At 47.3% G+C, this 22548-nt stretch overlaps 1 protein-coding gene across 2 annotated transcripts in view; it reads right to left on the bottom strand.

Moving 5' to 3' along the window:
• Window positions 1-22548, bottom strand: part of LAMB1 (laminin subunit beta 1) — a 70694-nt gene extending 48146 nt beyond the window's left edge. Inside the window, exons 1-11 of one of the 2 annotated variants that reach the window (XM_038562689.1) lie at window positions 22207-22548; window positions 21936-22003; window positions 21043-21153; window positions 19823-19998; window positions 17367-17502; window positions 14300-14373; window positions 8493-8681; window positions 8341-8404; window positions 4250-4452; window positions 2022-2142; window positions 143-331 (exon numbers count right to left, since the gene is read on the bottom strand). In XM_038562689.1, coding sequence (XP_038418617.1) covers window positions 143-331; window positions 2022-2142; window positions 4250-4452; window positions 8341-8404; window positions 8493-8681; window positions 14300-14373; window positions 17367-17502; window positions 19823-19998; window positions 21043-21079 — 1189 coding nt within the window. In that variant the 5' untranslated portion in view covers window positions 21080-21153; window positions 21936-22003; window positions 22207-22548. Of the gene's footprint in view, window positions 1-142; window positions 332-2021; window positions 2143-4249; window positions 4453-8340; window positions 8405-8492; window positions 8682-14299; window positions 14374-17366; window positions 17503-19822; window positions 19999-21042; window positions 21154-21935; window positions 22004-22206 lie in introns of those variants that run through there. The other variant, XM_038562690.1, reaches the window with a different exon arrangement.

Here is a 22548-nt window from a genome sequence, read left to right as displayed (position 1 = left end):
TCTTTCTCTCTCACTCTCTCTCAAATAAATAAATAAAATATTTTAAAAAATGAATAAAGCTGATGCTCGGGAGTCCCAAGAGAAAGATGGTGACCATCTGACTACTCAAATAGGCCCCACGTCATGACATCTCCCCACGTACGTTCACAGAGGTTAGGGTCTCGGACGTCTCTCTCCGGATGCTGGAAGTAAAACGGCTTGCACTGCTCACAGTTGCGTCCCATCGTGTTATGCTGACAGTCATCACACACCCCTCCAGTGACGTTTCCAGTGGCCAAGTACACCGCCATGTCGAAGTGGCACGAACTTGAATGTTCATTGCAGTTACACTCTGTGTGACAAGACCAACGTCAAGAAGAGCCTTTGAAATCTACTTACTAATGGAGGATGGGGTTGCTAGGAAGAAGCTCATTCTGGAAACTAGGGATGAAGTTCAGGCAAAATAGCAACAATTAGGCGCCCATGAAAAAGGACACATCTGCCTGACATCATGTTGGAGACCTTCAAAGCGTGAGCTTTATGAACCACTAATCTGCCCTCTTTGGAAGAGAATGGGCTAAGGAGTAAAAAGTAGGAAACCTCTGGGGAAAGCCCCCTTGGTAGCTTATCAGCAGAAGGCTGCCACCACGTGGAAGATGCCTCTGGGTTCCTTGGGGTAGGACCAGAACATGTCGCTCCAGAGAATCTCCTAGGTGACACATCCTAGAAAAGCCCGTTTGGGCTGCCAGCTTAAAGGAACATGGTGTGAAGGCCTGATCCTCTTCCTCTCCATTCCCACCAGCACACTCGACCGGGCTCTTGAGTGAGAATTAAGGTCTGCTGAACAGCCATCTGGCAGCCTTCTGGGCGCACTCTGACCACCAGGCAGTCCCCATGGTCAACTTGGCTTTAATATCATCTCGCTCTCTGCTCAGCGACACATGTGGGCTCTTGTCTTCTCAAAATGGCTCAGCCCTCCCAGGGGCTCTGCAATCTAGCCTCCTCTGTCTCCACCTACAACACAACCTCCCATAGAATGGGGCTGGGTAGTATCCATTGACGCATCGTTGGTGCCTCGCAGAGGACTGTCCTTGACACACTGGTTGAATTAAACCTTGGAATCAGGGATGCCTGGGTGGCCCAGTGGTTGAGCGTCTGCCTTTGACTCAGGGCATGACCCTGGGGGGTCCTGGAATTGAGTCCTGCATCGGGCTCCCCTTAGGGAGTGCTTTACCCTCGGCCTGTGTCTCTGCCTCTCTTTCTGTGTCTCTCATGAATGAATAAAATCTTTTACAAAATTAAATAAATAAACCTTGGAATCATTTCCCACTGTAGACTCTGTGTTGGTCATGAGACCATCCTTGGGGCCTTATGCTCTGTGCAGTTCTCCTTATCTGAACTCCTTTCCCTTTACCCACCCTCCTTCCCTCCTGCCTCCTCCCACCCCTTTCTTCTTACCTAAGCAATCTTAGCTATCATCAAAGGCTGCTGGGTGGTACTTACAAACAATTCCTTGATCACACCAGCCCTCACTGGTTTCTGAACTTTTAGAACAGTCCTCCTTGGGGGAAGGGGCAGGCATGCTGCTGCCCAGAGGGGGGGGGGGGGGGGCGGGGATGGCAGGGGACAGTTTCAAACTGCACCTGTGCCCAGAGAATACCCTGGGGCTGGCTGGCTGGAAGCATGCCAAGGGCTTTAGCCAGGCTGGGCAGAAACAAGGCCAAAAACTCTTGCTCCTTATTTCTTAGGCCTTAATGGTCTATCATGCCATAGTTTTCTTTCATTTTTCTCTCACCATCATGTTGCCTTCAAGACAGGTACAACGTCAGGGACACATTTCCCACCTTCTACTAAATGTGCCGAACACATGGCTGCTGTTCTGCATACTAACGCTCTCGTTAAACTGAGTGGATATTGGTTTCCTAAGAGTACCTGGGTGAAGCTGGCAGCAGGGTAGTAACTTTTGCAGACTCATGTTTGCAATCAGCAAATGGATACCGGAATCTGAACGGATTCAAAACGTCCCTCTGCTGGAGACTTACTTTTACAGGCATTGCTGTTTCGACCCTCGGCAGGTCTCCAAGGTAAATCGTGGTAGAAATCCATGCACTGCTCACAGTTTAAGCCCTTGGTATTATGCCTACACATGCAGTGTCCGTGAACCTTGAAAGTCAGAAAAAGAGGAGGGAGCAAAGTGAGAGAGATGCTGCTGGCCAGACTTTCTCCATAATCAGTGGGAGATGCAAACCCCTTTGCATGCGGGTCCTCATCTCCAGCTCACCACAATGAGGATTTGTCTTTATTTTGTCCCTCTCAGCAGTGGGCTCTGCCTTTTTGATGGCTCCAACTCCCATCCCTGGGAATGGTTCCTATTATAGGACAGCTGCTCAATACATATTTTATCAAAGTATCAATGAAAAGAAACCCAGATGAACAAAATCAGTCACTTAAGAATTAAAAACCAAAAGAACCAGTTACTTAAGAGTTAAAAAAAAAAAAAAAAACTTTATGCCCCAAAGAAACCTATTTTAAGAGAAATCAGCAAAAGTTCTAATGCAGAATTAAATATACACACACCACCTGGAAACCAACTCCCATCACTGCAAGTTTTACCATCACGCCACCTAAAAGAATGGGTTGTTTGCTTCTTTTGTTTTTTGTCTCCAGGCATAGCACTCCATTGTTTCTCCAACCAAAGCGAGATTCAAAATATTAATCATTTACTATGTTCGCATTTACTTTTTTTTTTCTTTAAGAAAGGAAATATAAAATCTCAGGGGGGAAAAAATATTTTGCTTTATGAAGGGCCCAAGAGGTGCTCTTCTGCATTGCGTCTCAGGCAAGATACACCTAAGCCCCAGAGGCAGGTAAAAGATAAATTCTTTTGGTCTCCCAAATATGCGTGTACCTGGGCACCTCACCTTAACACTAGTTTCTATAGAATGGAATTCAGGAACAGGACAGACAGGTCTGCCCTGGACTCACCTTGACAGGAGTGCAGTGAGCAAAGGAGTAAGATCATCTCCTTGCAAGCTAGTTTTACAGAGAATAAAGAGACACTTGCAAAGCACACACCATAGGACTCCACAGGGTCTGAATCAACAACATAATGTTCCATGAGAGCTGTGACAGCGACAGGGCTACAGGACATTAGCTACACGCCAGATTTGTTCTGCTGAAAAATAAACATCATCTACCTAACAGTCTCTGAAAGATGTAGCAACAAGATTACAAGGACACCTCCTCCCTTTAGTCTCTGCTAAAAACACAACTTTATCCATGGCAAGTGTTCTAACTGGAGCAAATGGAAAGCAGAAGTTCAGACAGTTGAATGCACTCAGTCCTGGACCGTCTTAGATGAGGAGTAACAATCTCTGAAAGAGCAAACAGCAAGGAATGAAGACACACTCTTCATCAAGGGAGGCCTAGTGGCTAATAATGGAAAGAACCCAGGGGCAGAGTCCAGAGAGCTCCATTTGAATTTCCATCAGTCACTTCGGGCCCTCTGGTGAGCTAGCTATTTAATTCTTGCTCCCTTCTCACAAGGGAGAAGCTGTGAGTTGAGTAAATCCTGTTTAGCTCTAAAATCCTACAGATCTATAAGAATTACCAGTTCACTTAGAAAGTTGCTAAATACCCTAACTTTATCCATTTGGCAAATCACCCCAATCCCCAATTTTTAGAAGTACATGAACTAACAACACAGCCTAAAAGTGGAAAAAGAATGAAACTAGAAAAAACACATAAAGAAACAAAGCCCATTGGATTCCTAAATCATATCCCATGGTTCCAGGTTCAAATGTCCTGGTTCTCCGTGCTGGGCTGGTCACTTTATGCCTCGTAGCATAAAGAAGGGAATGCTTGTGATGTCTAATCTCCCCTAATGGAAAAGAAGACATGATGGCTATTTAGAAAACTTTTTAAGCCTTATTGACCAAAAAAAAAAAAAAAATATATATATATGTATATATATATACATATATATATACACATATATATATATATCTATGGTAGCAGCAACTGGCTGCAACAATTTCCAAAAAATTAATTAATTGTCTCTGACACGAGTAGCCCTTATATTCTTCTCATACTCCAAGGAAGTTAGCAAAGAGAAAACCAACCATCAACCACCAGTATGATGCAAAGAGCTAAAAGTCAGTCTGGAAAAATAAAACCCTAGAAATTGTGGAAGGTTTAAGGTAAAACTAGCTTCAAATTGCTTTTTGGAATCATCCATCTAAAGGAGAAAGCCCCCCGAGTGCTTGCTTACCATTCCTTCTACTTCCTCACTGAATCCCTCCACAGGGGCACATTCGCTGGCATGTCCGTAGCAGAAGCAATTTCCTCGAACCACCATGTCATAAACTGCGTAGTAATACTTCTCTCTGATTTCCATCCTGGAATCCAGAAGGTTATCTCCCAAAGTGTGTAGCTTCACAAACTTGATTCTCAAGTTGGTGATTTTTAAGAGATCTACGAAGGTCACCAAGAAGACGAAAAGTCTAAGCAAACGAGCAGGGCTTCTTTTGCAATTATACAGCCTCTCTTCTCTTTATAGAAAGGCACAACAAATAAAAACGTAAGTTAGACGTTACCCCCTTGCATGATCTAGATGACCATACCAGTAATGCTTAACATAACGTGACAGACTCTGGAAGAAAGGAGGGTTATGATCTCCTCACCAGTGTAAAAAGAACATTGGGCTGTTTCAGGAAAAAGCATGAAAGCAGAGAAAATGAAGAACGCAGCTGCATGACTGCCAAAACCCATCGGCCCACAGTGATCTGAACTATTGCAATGCCATCATGTGCCCACAGCAACCAGTGTCGGCCCCAAAAGCAGAGGATTCCATTCAGGTAGGAGAGGGTTTATCAACACACTCCAATTCTCTTCATTATTATAAGATAGTTAGGATCAAACATTTTTGTGTTAATTTTTGGAGAGAAAAATACTATCTGAAATTCCCACCACATAGATGAAATTCACGTTGCTAAAACAGATTTAACACTATGGGGGGGGGGGCACCTGGGGGCTCAGTGGTTGAGCATCTGCCTTCTGCTCAGGGCGTGGTCCTGGGGTCCTGGGATCGAGTCCCACATCGGGCTCCCTGCAAGGAGCCTGCTTGTCCCTCTGCCTGTGTCTCTGCCTCTCTCTCTGCATCTCTCATGAATAAATAAAATCTTAAAAAAAAATAATAACACTATGGAATAACCCCTACCTAGGGACAGAAGATCTCCACCACATTTTTACATGACATCAGGGTCCCCCCACTTTTTTGTTCTATTTTGATGTCTGTAGTATGACATAAGGATAAAGGAGCCCGGTATTAGGAGGTTGGTGCAAGTTGTTTTTTTTCCTAAATATTAAGTTACTTGTAGATCAATTTCTCTTATCTTTTCTTCTCCTTCCTGGGTCTATAGATGTATGCTTATCGTAGAAACTGGGCTACCATTTAGCTTCTATAGTCACGGGATAACTCAAGGGCTAACTGTTCATCCTTCTCCACCAGTGTTTTCATCAGTGACTAAGTTGCTCTTGTTGAAGTGGACCCCAAAAGACTCACTTGTCCATCAGTCCTCCCCTGTCCTATTTAGCCTAAAATTACTCCTGAGCTTTACTTTCATTTGTGCTGATGCATTCTCATTTCCAACACAGGACTACAGGGTGTTGGCCCCATGCATCAGAGACTTTCAAAGCCCAAATACAATCTTCACTACTTACAATACATGCATCGCTTACAATGAAGACTATAGAAATGGCTGTGGGTTGAAAGGGAAAGTCCGTGAGTCCATGCATTAAACTTAGGCTCTTTGTAAAATCAAAAACTAAACAGAGAAACCCGTGGTACTACTTAGCTGAATGGAATTTATGAATGCCAACATTTCCTCCTGCACAAATGCTCCTGCACAGAACGAGTACAAGCGCCTATTGACGAAAGGCCAGATGACAAAAGCCGAAGAACAGCTGGAGTATTTAGAAGCCCTTGAACCGATCTTTGTGGAAGCCCTCAGAAGAGCAAATGTGTGCCCTCCACTCTCTCCTAGCACAGTTAAAAACAACCGAGCCCTGTATGATGGACTTTTGGTGTGAGGCAAAATTCCCTTTTGAAGTAAGGCCCCAAGGTCCCAACAATAGGGACAACTAAAGAGACTTCAGTTGTTCCCTTGAACACAAAGTCAATCACAAGCATCATCAGTCAAAACTGATGCCTCTCGAATACAGAAATAGATTTTCTAATGCCATTTAGCAATGAAAGACAAGAGAATTGTCATGGCGGGGCATTCCCCAAGTCCCACAAATTTCACCTACAAAGGAGCCAACCATGAGTCCTCTTAGGACTCCATGAGCAATCTGTCATGGAGCCCATGTGGACATTCCCCACAACTGGATTTTGAGAGCAGGGGGTGTGGGCCTCACAGCTCGCCCAGAAAAGGCATGGGGCTGGAGGTGCCATAAATATTTGCTTTATAATACAATGAATGAGTAAATTACAGACCAGAGATGGTCTGGGCTACATGTAAAATTAATTTAAGTTGGGGAAAAAGCACTTTTCTGGCAATATTTCCTGGATGTTTTCCAATTTACTCCTCCAAGTTTCACGCTGGGTGGTTCTATGGGGCCCTGGTTCCAAACAGGGTCATCCTCAGCTGGAACTATCAGCAAGAATCAGGACTGCTTCTGCTCAGCTGACCACACCTTAGTAGCAGAAGAGCTACTCTCATCCCCTCCACTCTGAGGTACAGGACCAGGTCCATGCAAGACCCAGGCCACACTGGTGGCAACATCAAGACCAGCAGCTGCTTCAACTTGCTGAACACTTTCTGTATGGCAGGCATGTCTGGAGGTCATTTCTAGAACTCATTTTCCCTCCATAACGATGCTCAAGTCAATATTACTATCTCTACGTATGGATGAGAAAAAAGAGCCTAAAAAAAAAAACAGGTTTAAGCAGCTTCCTTGCTCAAGGTCACAGAGCTATGATCTGTTGGAACTGGAATTTAAACCCAGGTCTGTCACACTCTAAATCCCATTCTTTCAATTAGTGCATAATTTGCCTCCCAAGATGATCAAACTAATTTTCTAATAATAGAAGCATGGTTGTCACATGTTGGAAAGAGCCCTAAATTCAGAATCATAACATGGGTTCAGGATCTGTCACCTCACGTACACTATTCCAACTCTCTGAGCCTCAGTTTACTCATCTGTTAAATGGAAATACTACCCTCACCTTACTGAGCATATTGAGCATGGCCGACACTTCTGATTCCCACCTACCCACCCCCCCGCCCCGTACTCTTTCTTCTTTTCTTCCTTTGACAAGAAGAGTCCTAGGCAAGAGTGTGAGAAGGCATGTGGCCACCTAGCTAGAGAGGTTTCCCAGTGTGTCCTGAGGTTGGCCATGAACTAATTTTGGCCAACAGGATATGAACAGAGGTGATGTACGGCTTCTATGTCATTTGCCCTCTTCTTCCTCCCATTCCCATAGGTTAAGACAACAGCATGGTAGTGCCGATCCAGCTCCAACCATGTAGATAACGAAGACTACAAGACAGAAGGGACCTGGGTGGCCTAACTGCTAGGGTTGCCAGATATAGCAGTAAAAATATACGCTGCTCAGTTAAATTTGAATTTCAGGTAAACAATATTTTTTCAGTGAAGTCTGTCTCAAACATTACACAGGGCATAGTCACACCAATCACAAACGTTGCATGGGATATCCTTGTACTAGTCACAAATATTACATGGGATCTAGTCATACTAAAAAAAATAACTTGCTGTTTATCTTCAATTCAAATTTAACTGGGCATCATCCTTTATTTTATCTAGTAAGCTTACTTGTAGCAATTGAGCTACCCTTCTTCTCTGGAAAGCTCTCTTGATGATTTCATAAGAGAGAAATAAACTCCTATTTTATTTGAGTCACCGTATTTTGGGGGACATTTTGTTACAACAGCTTAATCTATACCCTAATTTACATATATATAAATATATATAATGTATTTATAAGAAATAGAATTTGAAATATAAAATGTTTATAGAACTTACATATATTACATTATTTAACATATATTTTATATATATTATACTGAAAAATAAAATAAATATGGTATTATGACCAGCATAATTGTTTGAATACTTATGACATAAATCTTTTACTCTAATCAAAACGTGTTCCCCATCAGCAAGGACTTTGATTCCTGCCAATTTTAGGAGCCTATGATTGGGTATTGTGGAGATAAAAAGAAATAAAGAGGGTGGATTTAGCACTGAATATTTAGATTCAGGGTAACAGTGCTCTGGGTAAGAGTTCTTCCATGATTGCTGTTTTCCATCAAAGCTTTTATTCGAAAACAAGCTTACTCTGTATCCTTGGACTATAAGGATCTTCTATTCTGAAAGCAGGATCTAAAGCACGAAATATCACCTAAAAATAGATATAAGAGTAATGGGTATTTTTGCAATGATCAAAAAGGATTTGTAAGTAGAATGTAAAACAAAAAAAGCAAACAAACCTCTCCCTCCGTTGAGGGTTCAATGTCGGAATAGCGAGAATCACAGATTATATCATCCACTTTCTTCATGGGGCCAGTGGAAATGCCTGGAAACGAGCTCTCGCAGTCATAGGCAAAGTATCTGTACACGCCCCAGGTTTTCCCAAAGTCAGATGATCGTTCTATCAGCATAGCGGCAGGCCGGAATGTCTAAAGGTGGGTTAGAAAAGACTCATTTCATGTTTTTTTTATTGGTAATCTGGTTTTTTTTTTTTTTTTTTTTTTTTTAATGTCAGATGGACATATCACTCAACTGTGCGCCACAAACCCTGACTGGTATTTGGGTTGTGGCTAGATTTCAAATACTTCAGGCTGTTCCATGGAGCCTCCTCCTGCAGGCAAGTGTTTAGCCTCGAAATGTTGCACTTTCTCCCACCCTAACAGAGATGAGTAAGCTGTTTCTCTTTAGGAGCTGATTATAAGTGGGACTGAATAGCAAAAACTCTTTGGTATAGGCAGTTGGCACCTGTTAGGCTACGGGCTTGTTCTTCATTTATTCATGTAATCATTCAACAGACGTGCAATGACTGTTGCTCAGTATCGGGCAGTGGTCTGCAGGCCACAGATGGCCCAATGAAGCACATAGGTATAAATCATTTACGATACAAAACTCCATAGTAGGGTCTCCTGCAGTGTGCTTCGAGGAAGGAGTAACAAACTCGCTATTCCACTCCCCAAAGAACTGAAACAGAGACTTAGACAGATGCTCGTACATGAATGTTCACAGCGGAGGTCACAATGGCCAAGAGGCAGAAACAACCCAAGTACCCATCAGAGATGAATGGATAAACCAAACACGGTATATACATCCAAGAGAGTATTCTTCAGCCATAAAAAAAAAAAAAAAAAAAAAATTCGATACTTCCTACATCATGGATAAACCCTGAAACCATTCTACTAAGTGAAAGAAGGTAGACACAAAAGGGCAGATATGGTGTGATTCCACTTATAAAGGAAACATCTCAAATAGGCAAATACACAGAGACAGAAAGTAAATGAGGGGTTTCCAGGGGCTTGGGGGAAGGGGGCCATGGGGAGTTATTGCTTAATGGGTAGAGTTTGGAGTTGGGGTGATGAAAAAGTTCTAGAAATACATAGTAGTGATGGTTGCATAACACTGCAAAGACACCTAATGCTACTGCACTGTATACTTGAAAATGGTTAAGAAGGCAAATTTTGGCTATTTTACCACATACACACACACAAAAGCTAGGGAATGCTCCAGAGCATTCCAGGCGTCAAAGTGGACCCTAAAAGGGTAGGTGTCTTCTGGGCAGTGGGTAGAGGTGGCTACAGGTGGCAGAAGAGGTTGGCGAGGGGAGGAAGGAATTAGTTGGCCATGCAAAGTGGTTTCCTTTATTTTTCTGCCACGAAAGGGAAACACTGAAAGATTAAGTGGACAGAATGAAATGGTCAGACTGTAATTTCAGCATGGTTCTCGGACATGGAAAAACAATAAACAAAACAAAACAAAAAAAAAAAAAGAAAAACAAAACAAAACAAAAAAACCCCCAAGAGACAAGGAAACCAAGTAAGAAGAAAAAAGAGGAAGGTCTTAACTCCAGCATTACAGCATGGACAGAGAGAAAGAGATGCAACAGGCTGCTCTGAAAATTTAGGGGACTTAGTAAAATATATTGAGTTGTACCTGCTGATCAATCAGGTTTCAGTGGAAAGGGAGAAAAGGAGAGAAACATGGGCACCTGAGCTTGGACAGTGGCGGGGGGCGACTGTACTGCTAACAGCAAAGCCACAGAAGAGAAGGAAGCCATCTGGTTTTGGACTGGTTACAAGTGAGACATCCACAAGGGGACGCCTACTAGACAACTGGAAGCTGGTCTGGCATCCAGCTGCATGAACAGAGCTTGAACCATGGATTTGGGAATCACTGTTGGCGTGCAATATTTGAAACCCCCAAAGATATGATTCCCCCCTCCACCAAAAAGTAAAGGGCAAGATTAAAGAGTCAAAGTCATTGCTCCAGAAAATGCATCAACACGGGACTAGCCAAAGAAGGAAAGAAAGTGGAGCCAGGAGCCTTCATTACATCATCTCTTAACCTCCTGTTACGGGCCGAATGGTGTCCTCCCCAAATTCTTATGTTGAAGACCTAATCCCCAGACCCTCAGAATGTGACTGTATTTGGAGATAGGGTCTTTAAATAGGTAATTAAAGCAGAATGACGTCTTACAGTGGGCCCTAATCCCTTGTCACTGGCATCCTTATAAGCAGCAGCAATTAGGATATGGACATGTCCAAGGGAAGACCAAGAGAAGAGAAAAGAAAGACTGCCATCTCCAAGCCAAGGAGAGTTTGGGCAGTGGAAGACATGTTCCAATGCAGGGGGTACAGAGGGCAGTTGGGCCGGCCCAGCAAACAGAACCCCAACAGATCCCTTGCTTCTGAATTAAAACCAATGCTTGGAAGAAACACTCTAAATTTGACTGTTAATGGTGAGACTGGTACATTCCCAGGCCTCCTTCTGCCTTCCTTAATAATCTTGATGGCCTTTTTCACGGATAAAAAGAGATAAGGGTAAGAAAACGGAACGTCACATTTTCAGATTCTTTGACTTACTACTTGCTTGGGTTTTTTCATTTTTATCTATTCCAGAATATAAGAAAATGATAGTTGATTAAACTCGAGAGTATGAGATGAAGGGTTTTTAAGTAAGAAGAAAAAAAAAAAAAACAATAATTAACTCAGCCATCAGACCTGCCTCCTGGATGGTGACACATGGGGACAGCCCAGCCTGATGTCTCTGTATCAGAAGTGAGCAGAGGAAAAGCCTTACAGCAAGTGCTGGCTGTGCCTCCTTCTCCCTCCCTTCTGGAAGCTTCTGAGTCCCAAAAGGCCACTGACGAGTTATCCAATTCCTTGTGGATGGAGTTAGCAAGCTGCTGGAACCCAGGACAACACTGGTCTGTTCAGAGTGGAGGCCCTTCACCCTCTTCGCTTACGCATCAACCTGCTACCTCTGAATTTATACTCAATAAAAAGAGCCACGATTTTGGAAACAGCGTGTATATATTTCATAGATTTCACTGGTGCACGAAAACCCAATCCACCTAAGCCAGCAGCTACCTCCATGGCCAACGTGTGTTCTTCACCACCACCTGCTCCTGCCCTGGCTCCTGTCGCTCTATCACCACGCTCCTGCTTCCACAGCTTGGACATCCAAGAGACCTTTGCTTCATCCCATTCCTTGCCCTCCCTTCTATTGTTCTGCTTCTTATCCTTCTCCGATTTGTGGCTGAACCTTTGATTCCAAATGGCCCAACTGAGGACTCTCAGGAAAGTGGATGAGGAATCTCCAAGGCATTCGTGGAAGTGGAGGGTAACAGTATGGTAGCAAGGGGATCGTGTGTGATTTGAAAAAGCATTTCTGGTGATACTTCCGGGACGAACTGGCTTCAGGGGTGGCTCCTTCCTACATGAGAGCCAGGCCCGGGTGCGTGAACAGCAGGTGCTCTCCAAGGTGAGCCCCCCATCAACACAGACATCAACAGGGGCCTCCCCATGAGCCTCGGTTCTCATGGTCCCAGGCCCTCCTCTGTTTCCTCTCGCCACCTTCCTGAAATCCAGTCTCATTTCCTTGTCAATGGCTCCCTGTTTCCTATACAGTTCACACCCCTTAGCCAGCAGGCCCAGTCCTTCTGTCATCTGACTCCCCTTCCCCCCCACCTCCCCCACCCCTGCCTTAAGGCACATCTACACCTAAGAAACCCTGTGTGAACTGTCCACCACCAGGGCTTTGCTCTCAGACGGTGTCCTCTTGGCAGAATGGTTTTTCTTCCACGTCCTCCCACTGAGATCCTGCTCAGCCCTCCTGGCCCGGGTCACATAGAGCCCCAGACCTCTCCTCATGAAGCTTTCTCCTTTATCCCAGGCAAGGATTTATCTTCCCCCTCCTCCGTGCCCAGAATGGACACTGTCTGAACTTCTGCTAGGGCACTTAGCACACTCCATGATAGAAATTATTTGCAAGTCTACGTTCCCTCCTTTTAGTAGATGGGAAGGTCTTGGAGAAAAGCAATGGTGGTATCTTTAAAATCTCCCATAGGACCTAGGGCAGTTTCTTACAAACAGAAGAGGGCTGAATTCCTTTATCCACTTACTCATTCAGTAAATATTTGTAGAGTAAGCACTATCTGCTAAGCATCAGCATATGTAAAAATGATCGCATGCCGTTCATGTGCCAGGTAGCAAGATTACGCCTATTCCCGGAGCAGAGGCCCAGGTCACCCAACCCTAGAGTAGAGGTGTTCTTATTCTTCCGTTCTTCCTTCCAAAGAGGAAGCTCTGGCCACACGGGCCAGTAAGGGGCAGAATGGGGACTCATACCCAAGCCTGTCCAACCTCCTGGATGTCACTTTTCACATGTGAGCTAGAATCCAAAGGATGAGTTTTCTCTCACCAGCTCCAGTCTGGCAACTCGTACCCATTTCCTCATGTCTCACCACCTCCTGTTTGACCTTCTGCACTTGTGTGCGCAGTTTCATCTTTGGCCCATTGTACCCATTTGAATGACTATTTAACTACAGACTATGTACCCAAAGGACCTCTGGATGTACAGAAACTCAGAACTACCCATGTAGGCAAACAACAGATGCCCTTTCTGAAGTAAAAGATAGGACCATCAACATGAGTGACGATAAATTTTGTGTATTTTTAGGTGTCACATAACATGAAGGCAACATTGTCCTGCATGGCTGAGTTTTACTTCTAACGGCCATGCTCAGGGGTTAATGAAGGGAGGAGGCACAGTGTTGAGTTGCTTCCTGAAAGCACCCCCCACTCCTGCACCCACCCCCTCCCCACCTTCCCCAGTATCAGGTGTCACCGTGTAAACTTTCCTCTCCATCAGCAACAGGACCTCTGGGGGGGATGGGCAGGGGATGAGTGGTTCAGGCCTGGGAACCAGCAGTCCACCATCCCTCCTAGTCATGTTCCGACTTCCGTGCCCATCCATGCTCCCTGGCCTCCGGGCTTTGGTAGAGGACACGGTAGGACTTCCATGGCTACCCACACACATGGTAAAGCTACCCCTGGCACCTTTTCCTAATCTGAGAGGGTACAGATAAGGCCCCCTACTCCAACCAAAAACTACTCAAAGTGATTTTAATCTGAGAAGCAATAGGTAAATTATGGGTATTATGTGCATCAACATGTACTTTAAGCCATGTGAAGTCTGTCATTTCCAGGCAGCTGCTTATGAAGAAACAAAGGGACTTTGTACAGAGAAATTCCCTAGCCCCGGAGTCAATTTACATCTCTAAAAGAAAAAGGATGAGAAAATCCACATTTAAGAAGGCATACACATTTCTTAAGGAATGGTAAAACTGTTCCCACAAATTTTGCAAACCCTTGCAAATGAAAGATAATACACTTCCTTTTCAGTTACCAAGCTCGGCATTAAAACATCAACACAGGGATCAGGGATTTACTCTCCAGATGTTTTATTGTGGTTTGGGAGAGAGTCAAAACTGCCTCTCTCCGTGGGGAAATAAAAAGAGATCTAATTAAAAGTTTACAGTTGAATTACCTTAGAATAGAGGCGCTCTCTCTCCTTCTTGCCATGAAGATAGAGTATTTGTTAAACACAGTTATTCATGCCCATCTTAAAAAGCCGCTCAATTATCCCAATTTATGGCAACAATAATATTTAAGTTCCCATTTAGGCCGACTCACAACAGACATCCATACCAAAAAGGGAATTACACCGTGCTCTCAACGTGTCATTTGAGAGAAAGCTACAAGCTCCTTACCTTGAAAGTCATGATGAGATGAGTAAAATGGAATTCTGCTTCCAAATCCAGTTGGATAGTTACATTTTCCACGCCTACAGGAGATTTTTTAGAAATAAAAAAGGAAATGGTAAGGTAAACAGGGCTATCTGTGAACAGTTGGGATGATTTTCTTAAATTCTCCTCATGCCCCTCCCTAAAATCCTCCTTGCATTCTCTCTGGATATGAAGCTGAAAACTTGGTTTGGGTGGTAAGGCACAAAATCAGAAGGATTCTCCGGTTTTCCCCAAGTCATTCCAGAGATCGCCATATTGAATCTACTCACCAGAACAAGACATCTCACAGGATGCCTCTAGTTACTAGCAAGTAAGACAGCTTTTGCTGAGGAAAAAAGTAAAACATCTTCCCAATCCTCCAAGCCAAGCGACTCTCCAAGGAGAAGGGGGGGGGGGTCACTTCCTGTGCACAGTAGGGGTTCAGCTTGCAACCTAAAGCAGGGGACCTGATCCTCCTCCAGGAAAAACACAAATATTCCTTTTTTTAAATGCAGCCGCAAAGAAAATAAATAAGAGTCTACCACACATATTAGTTATGCTCCCATTTAGAAAGACCTATCCCTGATGGGGAAGCCTTTGGATGCATCACCACAACGGAGAGACAATGCCAGAGACAAAGAATCGGCCAAATAAATAAACTGGCCCAGAACAAATACTAACATCTTCCCTTTCAGGGGGAAGCCTGAACAAACAAATGAGCCTTTGCACCATGCCCCGAGGGTCGGTCAGTCCCACGTTAACACACTAAAAAGGCCACTGGAATTCCAGAGACTGAAAGTACCTCCTCCTCTCTAATACCTCAGGCCCTCCAGCCTGCCAGTTTGCTAATGGAGACCTCTTGCATGTTTCCTGTGCTTGAGAGAGCTTTTGGGGTCCACCTTCTAGAGCAAAAGAAGTCTTAAAGCCAGGATGACAGGAATGTGTCAGAATGAATCATGTCAGGGGCTGGTGTATTTTCAGGAAACCAGTAGGACTTCTGAAATAAACTCTCCCACTGGAAAACTGCCAAGCCAATTGTAGGGGGTGAGTGGTGGTCACCGAAACGGATATGAGTTAGTTGGAATGTTAAAGAAAAACATTATAATCACACTAACTAACCTTATCTAACTTATTAAAAAGAGCCATATTAAAACCTGACTCTGGACATTTCGGAGTGAAATGTTAGCTCAGCCACTATGCGTCCTCTTCTCTCCCAGGCTTTTTAAAAAACCTGCCATATTTGTTCAAAATGAAGATAACAGAATAATGTAAAGTACAGACAAGACCGGTACCCTTTCTGTAACATAAGAACATACGCTGCAATGCGCGCCCTAAAAGCACATTCCATTTTAGATTTATAACCTGATAACGCATTACAGTTTTTTTAATATGGGAAGAAAAGTCCACAGGGAAAAGAAACAAGAGGATTCTTTCACGGGGTATTTGATTTGTGTCAGACCTAGAGAGAGATCATCAGGAAGGGGAGGTGAAAACTAGATTTACACCCCAAGCCTGGTTCTTTGACCGAACACTGATAATTTAATGCCACCACCTAAATCTCAACTTGGACAAAATCCACAGAAAATGGATAAAATCACATCCATAAAGAACAGGGTAGGAACAATCAGTCTGATTTTCTGAAGACCAGGCTTCAGCTGAACCTCCTCTAATCTCCTGTGACAGAGAATACAAGCCCCTCTACTCGAAAATCCGTCTTTCTGGCATTTGGCCTCTCTTGCTCCACAAATTCAAAGTTGCAGAAATTGATGAACTCCTGATGTGACCAAGAAAAACCCTCCCCTGGAAGTACAGCACGTGATGACCAGTTTTCCTGTCTATCAACTTGATGCTAAGGTTGAGGCGTCCTTCTAATTGTCTTTTCCCGTCACTGGAAGAATGCGGGCAGTCAGGACATACTCTTGCTGTTTGGAATAAGCTCTATGCTATTGCAGAAGTCTTCTGTGATTTAAGTGCAGAGTTACAGAAACTTCTCTTTCGCACTGAACGATCAACCCAGATAACCTCCCCTAAGAATGGATAACGCTCTAATCGACACATGTGCTCTGAAGAGCAGTCTGTCTCAGTCTAGTAACCAATGCAGTGCCAAGGCTGACCAATGAATAATCAGCCCTTCCCGGAAACCAACAGTCTTCTAGAAAGTAAGTGTAACCTCATAGTCAATGACAAGGAAGCCTATTAAGGGAGTTCCTCTTTACAGAGCGTCAACCGACAGCAAGCATCCGAATGCTTCCCAGGGGTAGGGCACACAGAGTAGAGATCCAGCAGAGTCCATGCTCTCGATGGCCAAGCCTAGGTACGCTTCTTGGAGATCCAGAATTCTCATAACTTTCTGGAGGGTCTAATGGTACCATTGCTACTTAAGAGACATAATAACTCTTCCTTTATGTCCCAAAGTTCAGCATTCAAGTTTGAAGCAAATGCAAAACTACCTGGGGCTTAGTTTCCCAGCGAAGTAACATCCCATTCGAAGAGTCTCCTAAACCCAAACCCAAAAGCAAAGAAGGGGAAAAGGGGCTGGATTCACATACTCACTAGAAAAATGGAGTTGGGGTCATATCCAGGTTGACAGAGTCTTTGAAAGATTACATCTAGTGCTGATTCATTGTACTATTACTGAATTTTCTCTAGATGGAAAAGGCGGTGGTGGTAAGATAGGGGCTGGTTCTGTCCTTTCCTCAGGGGTTTGATCAAAATGGAAGATGCTCTATTTTGTGGAAGATTAAGGGCCATGCAAGGCCTTCTCACACAACCAACAGATATATCTTGCCCCCACATAGATTCCCCTGGGATGAGGACTACGAAATACCCCTCTGGTCTAGCATGAAAGACTGCTTGCTCATAGAGAGTGCATGTTGCAGGAAGAAAGACCAGATTTTCCCCAGAAAAGTTAGTGCTTCAGGCAGTAAATCTGCCAAAGGCCATAATTATAGGGCAGAGAAACCAATCAAGATGACCAATACCCAGGACCTGTAAACCCCTTCCAGGTGACCAATCACACTCCATGGAACTTGTTTCCACACCAACCACATACCATTTTCAGATTGCCACCAAATCTTAAGGCGGTTTGGAGCAAATGTAGTGACCACATTTTCAATGAGATGACTGTCAGGATTGAGGGTCTCGTGATAAGGATCTTGTGAATTGCAGATGAAGCATTTTTTGTCCTCCTGGAAGAAAAGTGAGTTTCATGAGTCTAAGCAGCAATCATTCTTACACACACACACACACATCCAAAATTAAGCCCACAGTACAAGAATCACACGTACTTGCTTCAAGAAAAATCCACGTGTCAAAATTACTTATGTGACATATAATAGGCCTTTAGCTTTTTAGCTTATGGAGTATGAATGACTTTTGAAAATCTCCTCCACTCTTGTAAATTCAAGGTCAAAAGTAAAAGCAGGCATTGTTTCCACAAACTACTAATTTAATCGAAATGAAATTTCAAGGCATAAGCCTTCCTCTCCACGAAAAGCTAGAGAAGCTTACTCTTCAAGTTAAATGCAGAAGAGGTATTAGAGTTTTTGCTGACATAAAGCAAACGGAAAAATGAAAAGGAAAGAAAAAAAGAACAATTCCTTTGGTCCTGATTATCTAAAACCTACATAAGGCAGAGGCCAAGTATTAGGCAGATGTATTTAAGAAGCTTTGGGAAATACAGAACCAGTTTTCTCAGCTTCTGCTCTGCCCCAGCACTGAATCTGTGGCTGCAGCTTGTTGTAGGCAAACCTACAAACCGCTCAGAATATTTAGAAGTGGGTACCAGGCTGTCTTGCTGTATTGGAAGCACTGAGACCAATTCAAAGAGCGTCAACACGGACCTCAATAAAGCTCAGAATGGCATCTACAGAGAGCCACAGGTATCTCACATTTAAGCAGGGATGATATTCTGATAAGGACGCTATCAACAGATTGTACTTCTAGGTCTGTATTTATTTAGCTATTGGTTATCCTCTTCCTTCCAAAAGGATTTAGGGACTAGCAAGATGTACTAAGAAAAAGAGAGAAAAAGAAGTCAGGAATTCAATGAGACCCTGGACAAAATACTTAAGATTCCTGCCTCGATTTTCAGACCCATTAAATGTTTGAGAGAAGTGCACACCCAGTCCCTTTCTTTAGGCTCTGATATCTGTAAAGAGCACTCCACACTTCCATGGCTAATCACATCAACCAGAGAGTCTGCCTCTACTTGGCTTTTAAGACAAATGCTGCAAATTCTCATTCTGGTCAAAGCCGGTTTCAGAATTTGGTGATTCATTTACAGGATATCCTCGCCTCTGAGGTAAATGTTAACATAATATTTTAGGTAAAATGTACATGCTAATATTAGACAAGGTAATGTCGACTGCCTTCATTAACTTGTAGTCAAGGAAACTAATACCAGAACAATTACCAGAACTTAAAAAAAGTTTAATTATAGCCACCCTCCTAATCAGGAGGAAGCAGTCTAGACATCTCCGTATAAACCTGGAAGCAAATGAGCAGAATCCACTTTACCGCATTCCTTTGGTTTAATTTATCAGGTCTCCAGTCTCTGCTTTGTAAAAGTGACTCCATTTTAAGGCATCCGTGGTACAAACCACACAACACTGACCTACTCGCAAAGGACAGGGACACAGCTAGGTAGAGAGACCAAAATTGGAGGGATCAGCTCTGGCACTTGCCCTGCATGTTAGACTAGTTGCCTTTTGCTTGCTTTAGAGACCAGAAATACCGGTCTACTTTAACAAACAAAACAAAACAAAAAAACAAAAAAAAAAAAATTTTTTCATGGAAAAAGCTTCTGATTCGAAGCAGTTTGTTTTGGGTCCTTTGTTTTGTTGTTGTTTTTAAAATTAGTTTTGACTTTGCAAAAACGTGACCTTTGAAATCTATGATCGAGGCACCCTGAAATTTCATTTTGGTTCTCCTCTATCAGGGTACCATGGCAACCAGGGCATTTTTGAAAAAGTATCTAATAGAGGCAGGTGGGGAACAGCAGCACATGAGAGAAAATCAGGTTCAGTGATTGGAGTGACCTTGCAAGGTGTCTCTGCGCGGCCATACCCTTTATCCAAAGGAAACAGGAAAAACCCAAGATCACCACTCAGCGTAAGAAAGAAGAGGATAAACTATGTTTTATGCACATTTCCAAGAAGGTCAGATTTAAAATAAAGACAAAACCAAGAACACTCAGGACTTTTGAAGTCTCTGGGTCAGGATTCTGGGCAGGGGCCAGGTCTGCCTGCAGCCCGGCCTTTCCATACTGACTATACCCTTGGTGGAGGCGGCAGGAAATGTTTAGCGGATACAACTGTGCAAACTGAGATGGTGGAAAAGAAAAAAGGGGGGGGGGAGGTGAGCAACCAGTCTAATCCCGGGACTCCCCGACTGGCTGCGCTTCCTCTCTGGCTGGCGGGCAGGATGTGGAGTCCCCAGGGCCCGGCCCCTAGGTCGCGCGCGGCAGGAGGAGGCGCGCAGAGCCTGGAGCTGGATCTCCGCCCTCACCTGGAGGTGGCTGACGATACAGTAGGGCTCCGGCTTGTGCAGCCCGCACGTCGAGGTCACCGAGAGCCTCTGTGCCCGGCCGATGAGAAGGTCGCCGGTGGCGGGGTAGCAGCTGCCCTCCGCGCAGCCGTAGCTGAATTCGGGTTCTTGAGCGCGCACCTGGGCTCCGCACAGGGCTGTGGAAAGGGCAGGCGACGGGGCAGGTGGGGGCGAGGGCACAGGAAGGGAGCGAGCCCGAGCAAAAGGAACAAGCAGGGGTGGGAACAGAGCAGGTTAGTTGGAAAGCAGAACGCACAGGAAAGAGGCACACGGGGAAGATGAGCGAGGGACGGGCCGGGACGTGGAGAGGGCTCGGGGAGAGACACGATGTCACGCTTGTCCAGCAGCCCTGGACCGCATTCCCGGGTGACCCACGGACACCCAAGCCCACCCAGATCTGCACCCCGGCGGGGGGGGGGGCGGCTCCAGCCGCAAACGGCAGCCGCCTCGATGCGCCTGTGCCTGGACCTGCGCGCAGGGAGGCGAGAGCCCAAAAACCCACGCGCGCGCGGTCGGTGGTGAGCGCACGAGCCTCGGTGCACGCGGCAGCCTGTGCATCTTCGGTGCGAAACCGTGTGTGCGCGCGCGTGTGCGGGTGTGCGTGTGTGCACGCTCGGGGGTCCCGGGCGCTCCGCGGGGTCGAGGCAGCGGGACTCGCAGGGGGGCGCCGCTTCCCCGGCAAGGGGCGCGTGGACGAGTCCCTGCGGCTTTGGAGCCGCTTCAACGCTTCGTCATCCCCGGGAAGCACCCGGTCCAGCTGTTTCTGGCGCCATCCGGGGGCCAACGGCGATGGTTAATTGAAGCCACATGGCCCCAGTCTGTTCCCGGGGCTGAGCCTGCGCTCAGCCCGAACACCTCGCCGGGAACGGGGCTCCGGGGGAGCCCTCGGCGGCAAGCCCTCCCCCCCCCGCCGCCCCGGGAAGCCTGCGCCCCGCAGGGAGGGCCGCGCCGGGGTCTCGGGTCTCTCCGGGGGTGCGGAGCCCGGAGCGGGGCCGCGGGAGCCCGGGTCTGGGCGCGCAGCCCCCGGGATGCGGCTCCGCGGCGATCGTCGCGCGCCGACCTCCGCCGCCACCAGCCCGTCTCCGACCCTCCAGGCCCGCCGGGAGCCGGGCAAGCGGCCTCGGGGGTCGCCCTCCCGTCCGAGCCCCCCGCGCCCCGCCCCGCCCCGCCCGCGGAATTACCTAAGAAACTGAAAGCGAGCACCTGGAGCGGCCCCATGGCAGCGCCTGCAGCCGAGGCCGCGCGGGGCGGAGGGGAGCACGCGCCGCCGCCCCGGTCCCCGCTCGTCCTCTCTGGAGAGGTGGAAGGAGACGGAGGGGGAAAGAAACAGAAAAAGGGCAAACGTTCAGAGAGAGAGGAGGGGCCCGAGCCTGTGCTGCCGCCCCGCGGAAGCGGGCCGGGGTCCGCAGGGGTCGCGCGGCCACCCGGTCCTCCCCACCGGCCGCGCGAGCGCCGTCCCCGCCGCCGGCAGCCCGAGCCCAAAGAAGGGAATTAGAAAGTTTCGCCTCGGGAGGAACCGGGGGAGGCGCCTCCGCTCATGCGCACACGGAGCAGGGGCCGAGGGGGCGGGCGGCGGCGGCGGCGGCGGCGGCGGCCGGGCGGGGAGGGGGTGAGGCCGGGGCCACCCTCCCACCTCCCGGGGCGCCGCTTTTGTTTTAAGGCCGCGCCTGCGGTGGCCGCGGGGCTGCGCGCTCTCCCGGGGGCGGGGGGGGGGGAGGCTGCGGGGCCGCCCCCGGGGGCGCGTGGCCGATGTAGGTGCGGGGTGCGGGCGCCGGCGGGGGGGCGGCGTCGGGGCGGGTGTGGGGTGCAGGGTGCAGGGTGCGGGGCGCCGGCGGGGGAGCGCTGCGGGGCCGCCCCCGGGTGCAGGCGGCGAGGGGCCGGGGGTGCGCGCGGGGGGCGGCCGGTCTGGGGGCGCGCGGCCGAGGTGGGGGCGGGGTGCGTGGCGCCGGCTGCGGGGCCGCCCCGGGGGCGCGCGGGGGGCGGCGGCGTCGGGGCGGGTGGCGGAGGTAGGTGCGGGGCGCGCGGCGCCGGGGGAGGGGAGAGGAGGGGAGGGGAGGGGGGCCGCGGGACCTACCGCGCGCTGGGGCGTTCACACTTGCAAGGAGTGAGTCACGGAAGGGCACCGGGGAAGGCGGGTTAACCCTTTGGAAAGAGAGGGTCGACCTGTGAGGCTTGTTGCGGAGAAGGAAGGGCACCGGTGTCCCCGGGCTCGGCCGCCGCGACGTCTCCAAGTGTCCAGGCGGCGGCGGGGGAACCGCTCTTCCCCGGGCTCCCTGCGCGCGCATCTGTTCGGGACCCGCCGGTGGCCCCTGCCACCCAGGTGGCCGCCGCATTGGATTACCCACCTGATTCCTTTTTTTTTTTTTTATCTCCTTCTTGCTGTCATTCAGGGAATTTCTCCAATGACACTACTGTTGGTGAGGCCTTTTCCCATCTCACCGTGACAGGGTTGATTCACGCACGCACGAGACACAACCGCCAAAGCGCCACCTCGGCAGCTCTAGAGAGGAGCTAACTCCACGGTAGACAAGTCGGGGGGTGGGGTGGGGTGAGCACTGCGTGCCACCCGTCTGGTTCCATCTGGTTAATGCAGAAGCTCACCCAGCTCCCGGGGGTTGGGGCGGGAAGAGAGGCTGGCGTAGGGCCACCCTTCCAGTGACAGCCCGATTCTGCTGCCCTAGCAGAGG

Source organism: Canis lupus, chromosome 18, assembly GCF_011100685.1.
Source record: "Canis lupus familiaris isolate Mischka breed German Shepherd chromosome 18, alternate assembly UU_Cfam_GSD_1.0, whole genome shotgun sequence".
NCBI lineage: Eukaryota > Metazoa > Chordata > Mammalia > Carnivora > Canidae > Canis > Canis lupus.
The sequence above is the reverse complement of the archived record's forward strand: the minus strand, read 5'-3'. Positions and strand labels throughout refer to the sequence as shown.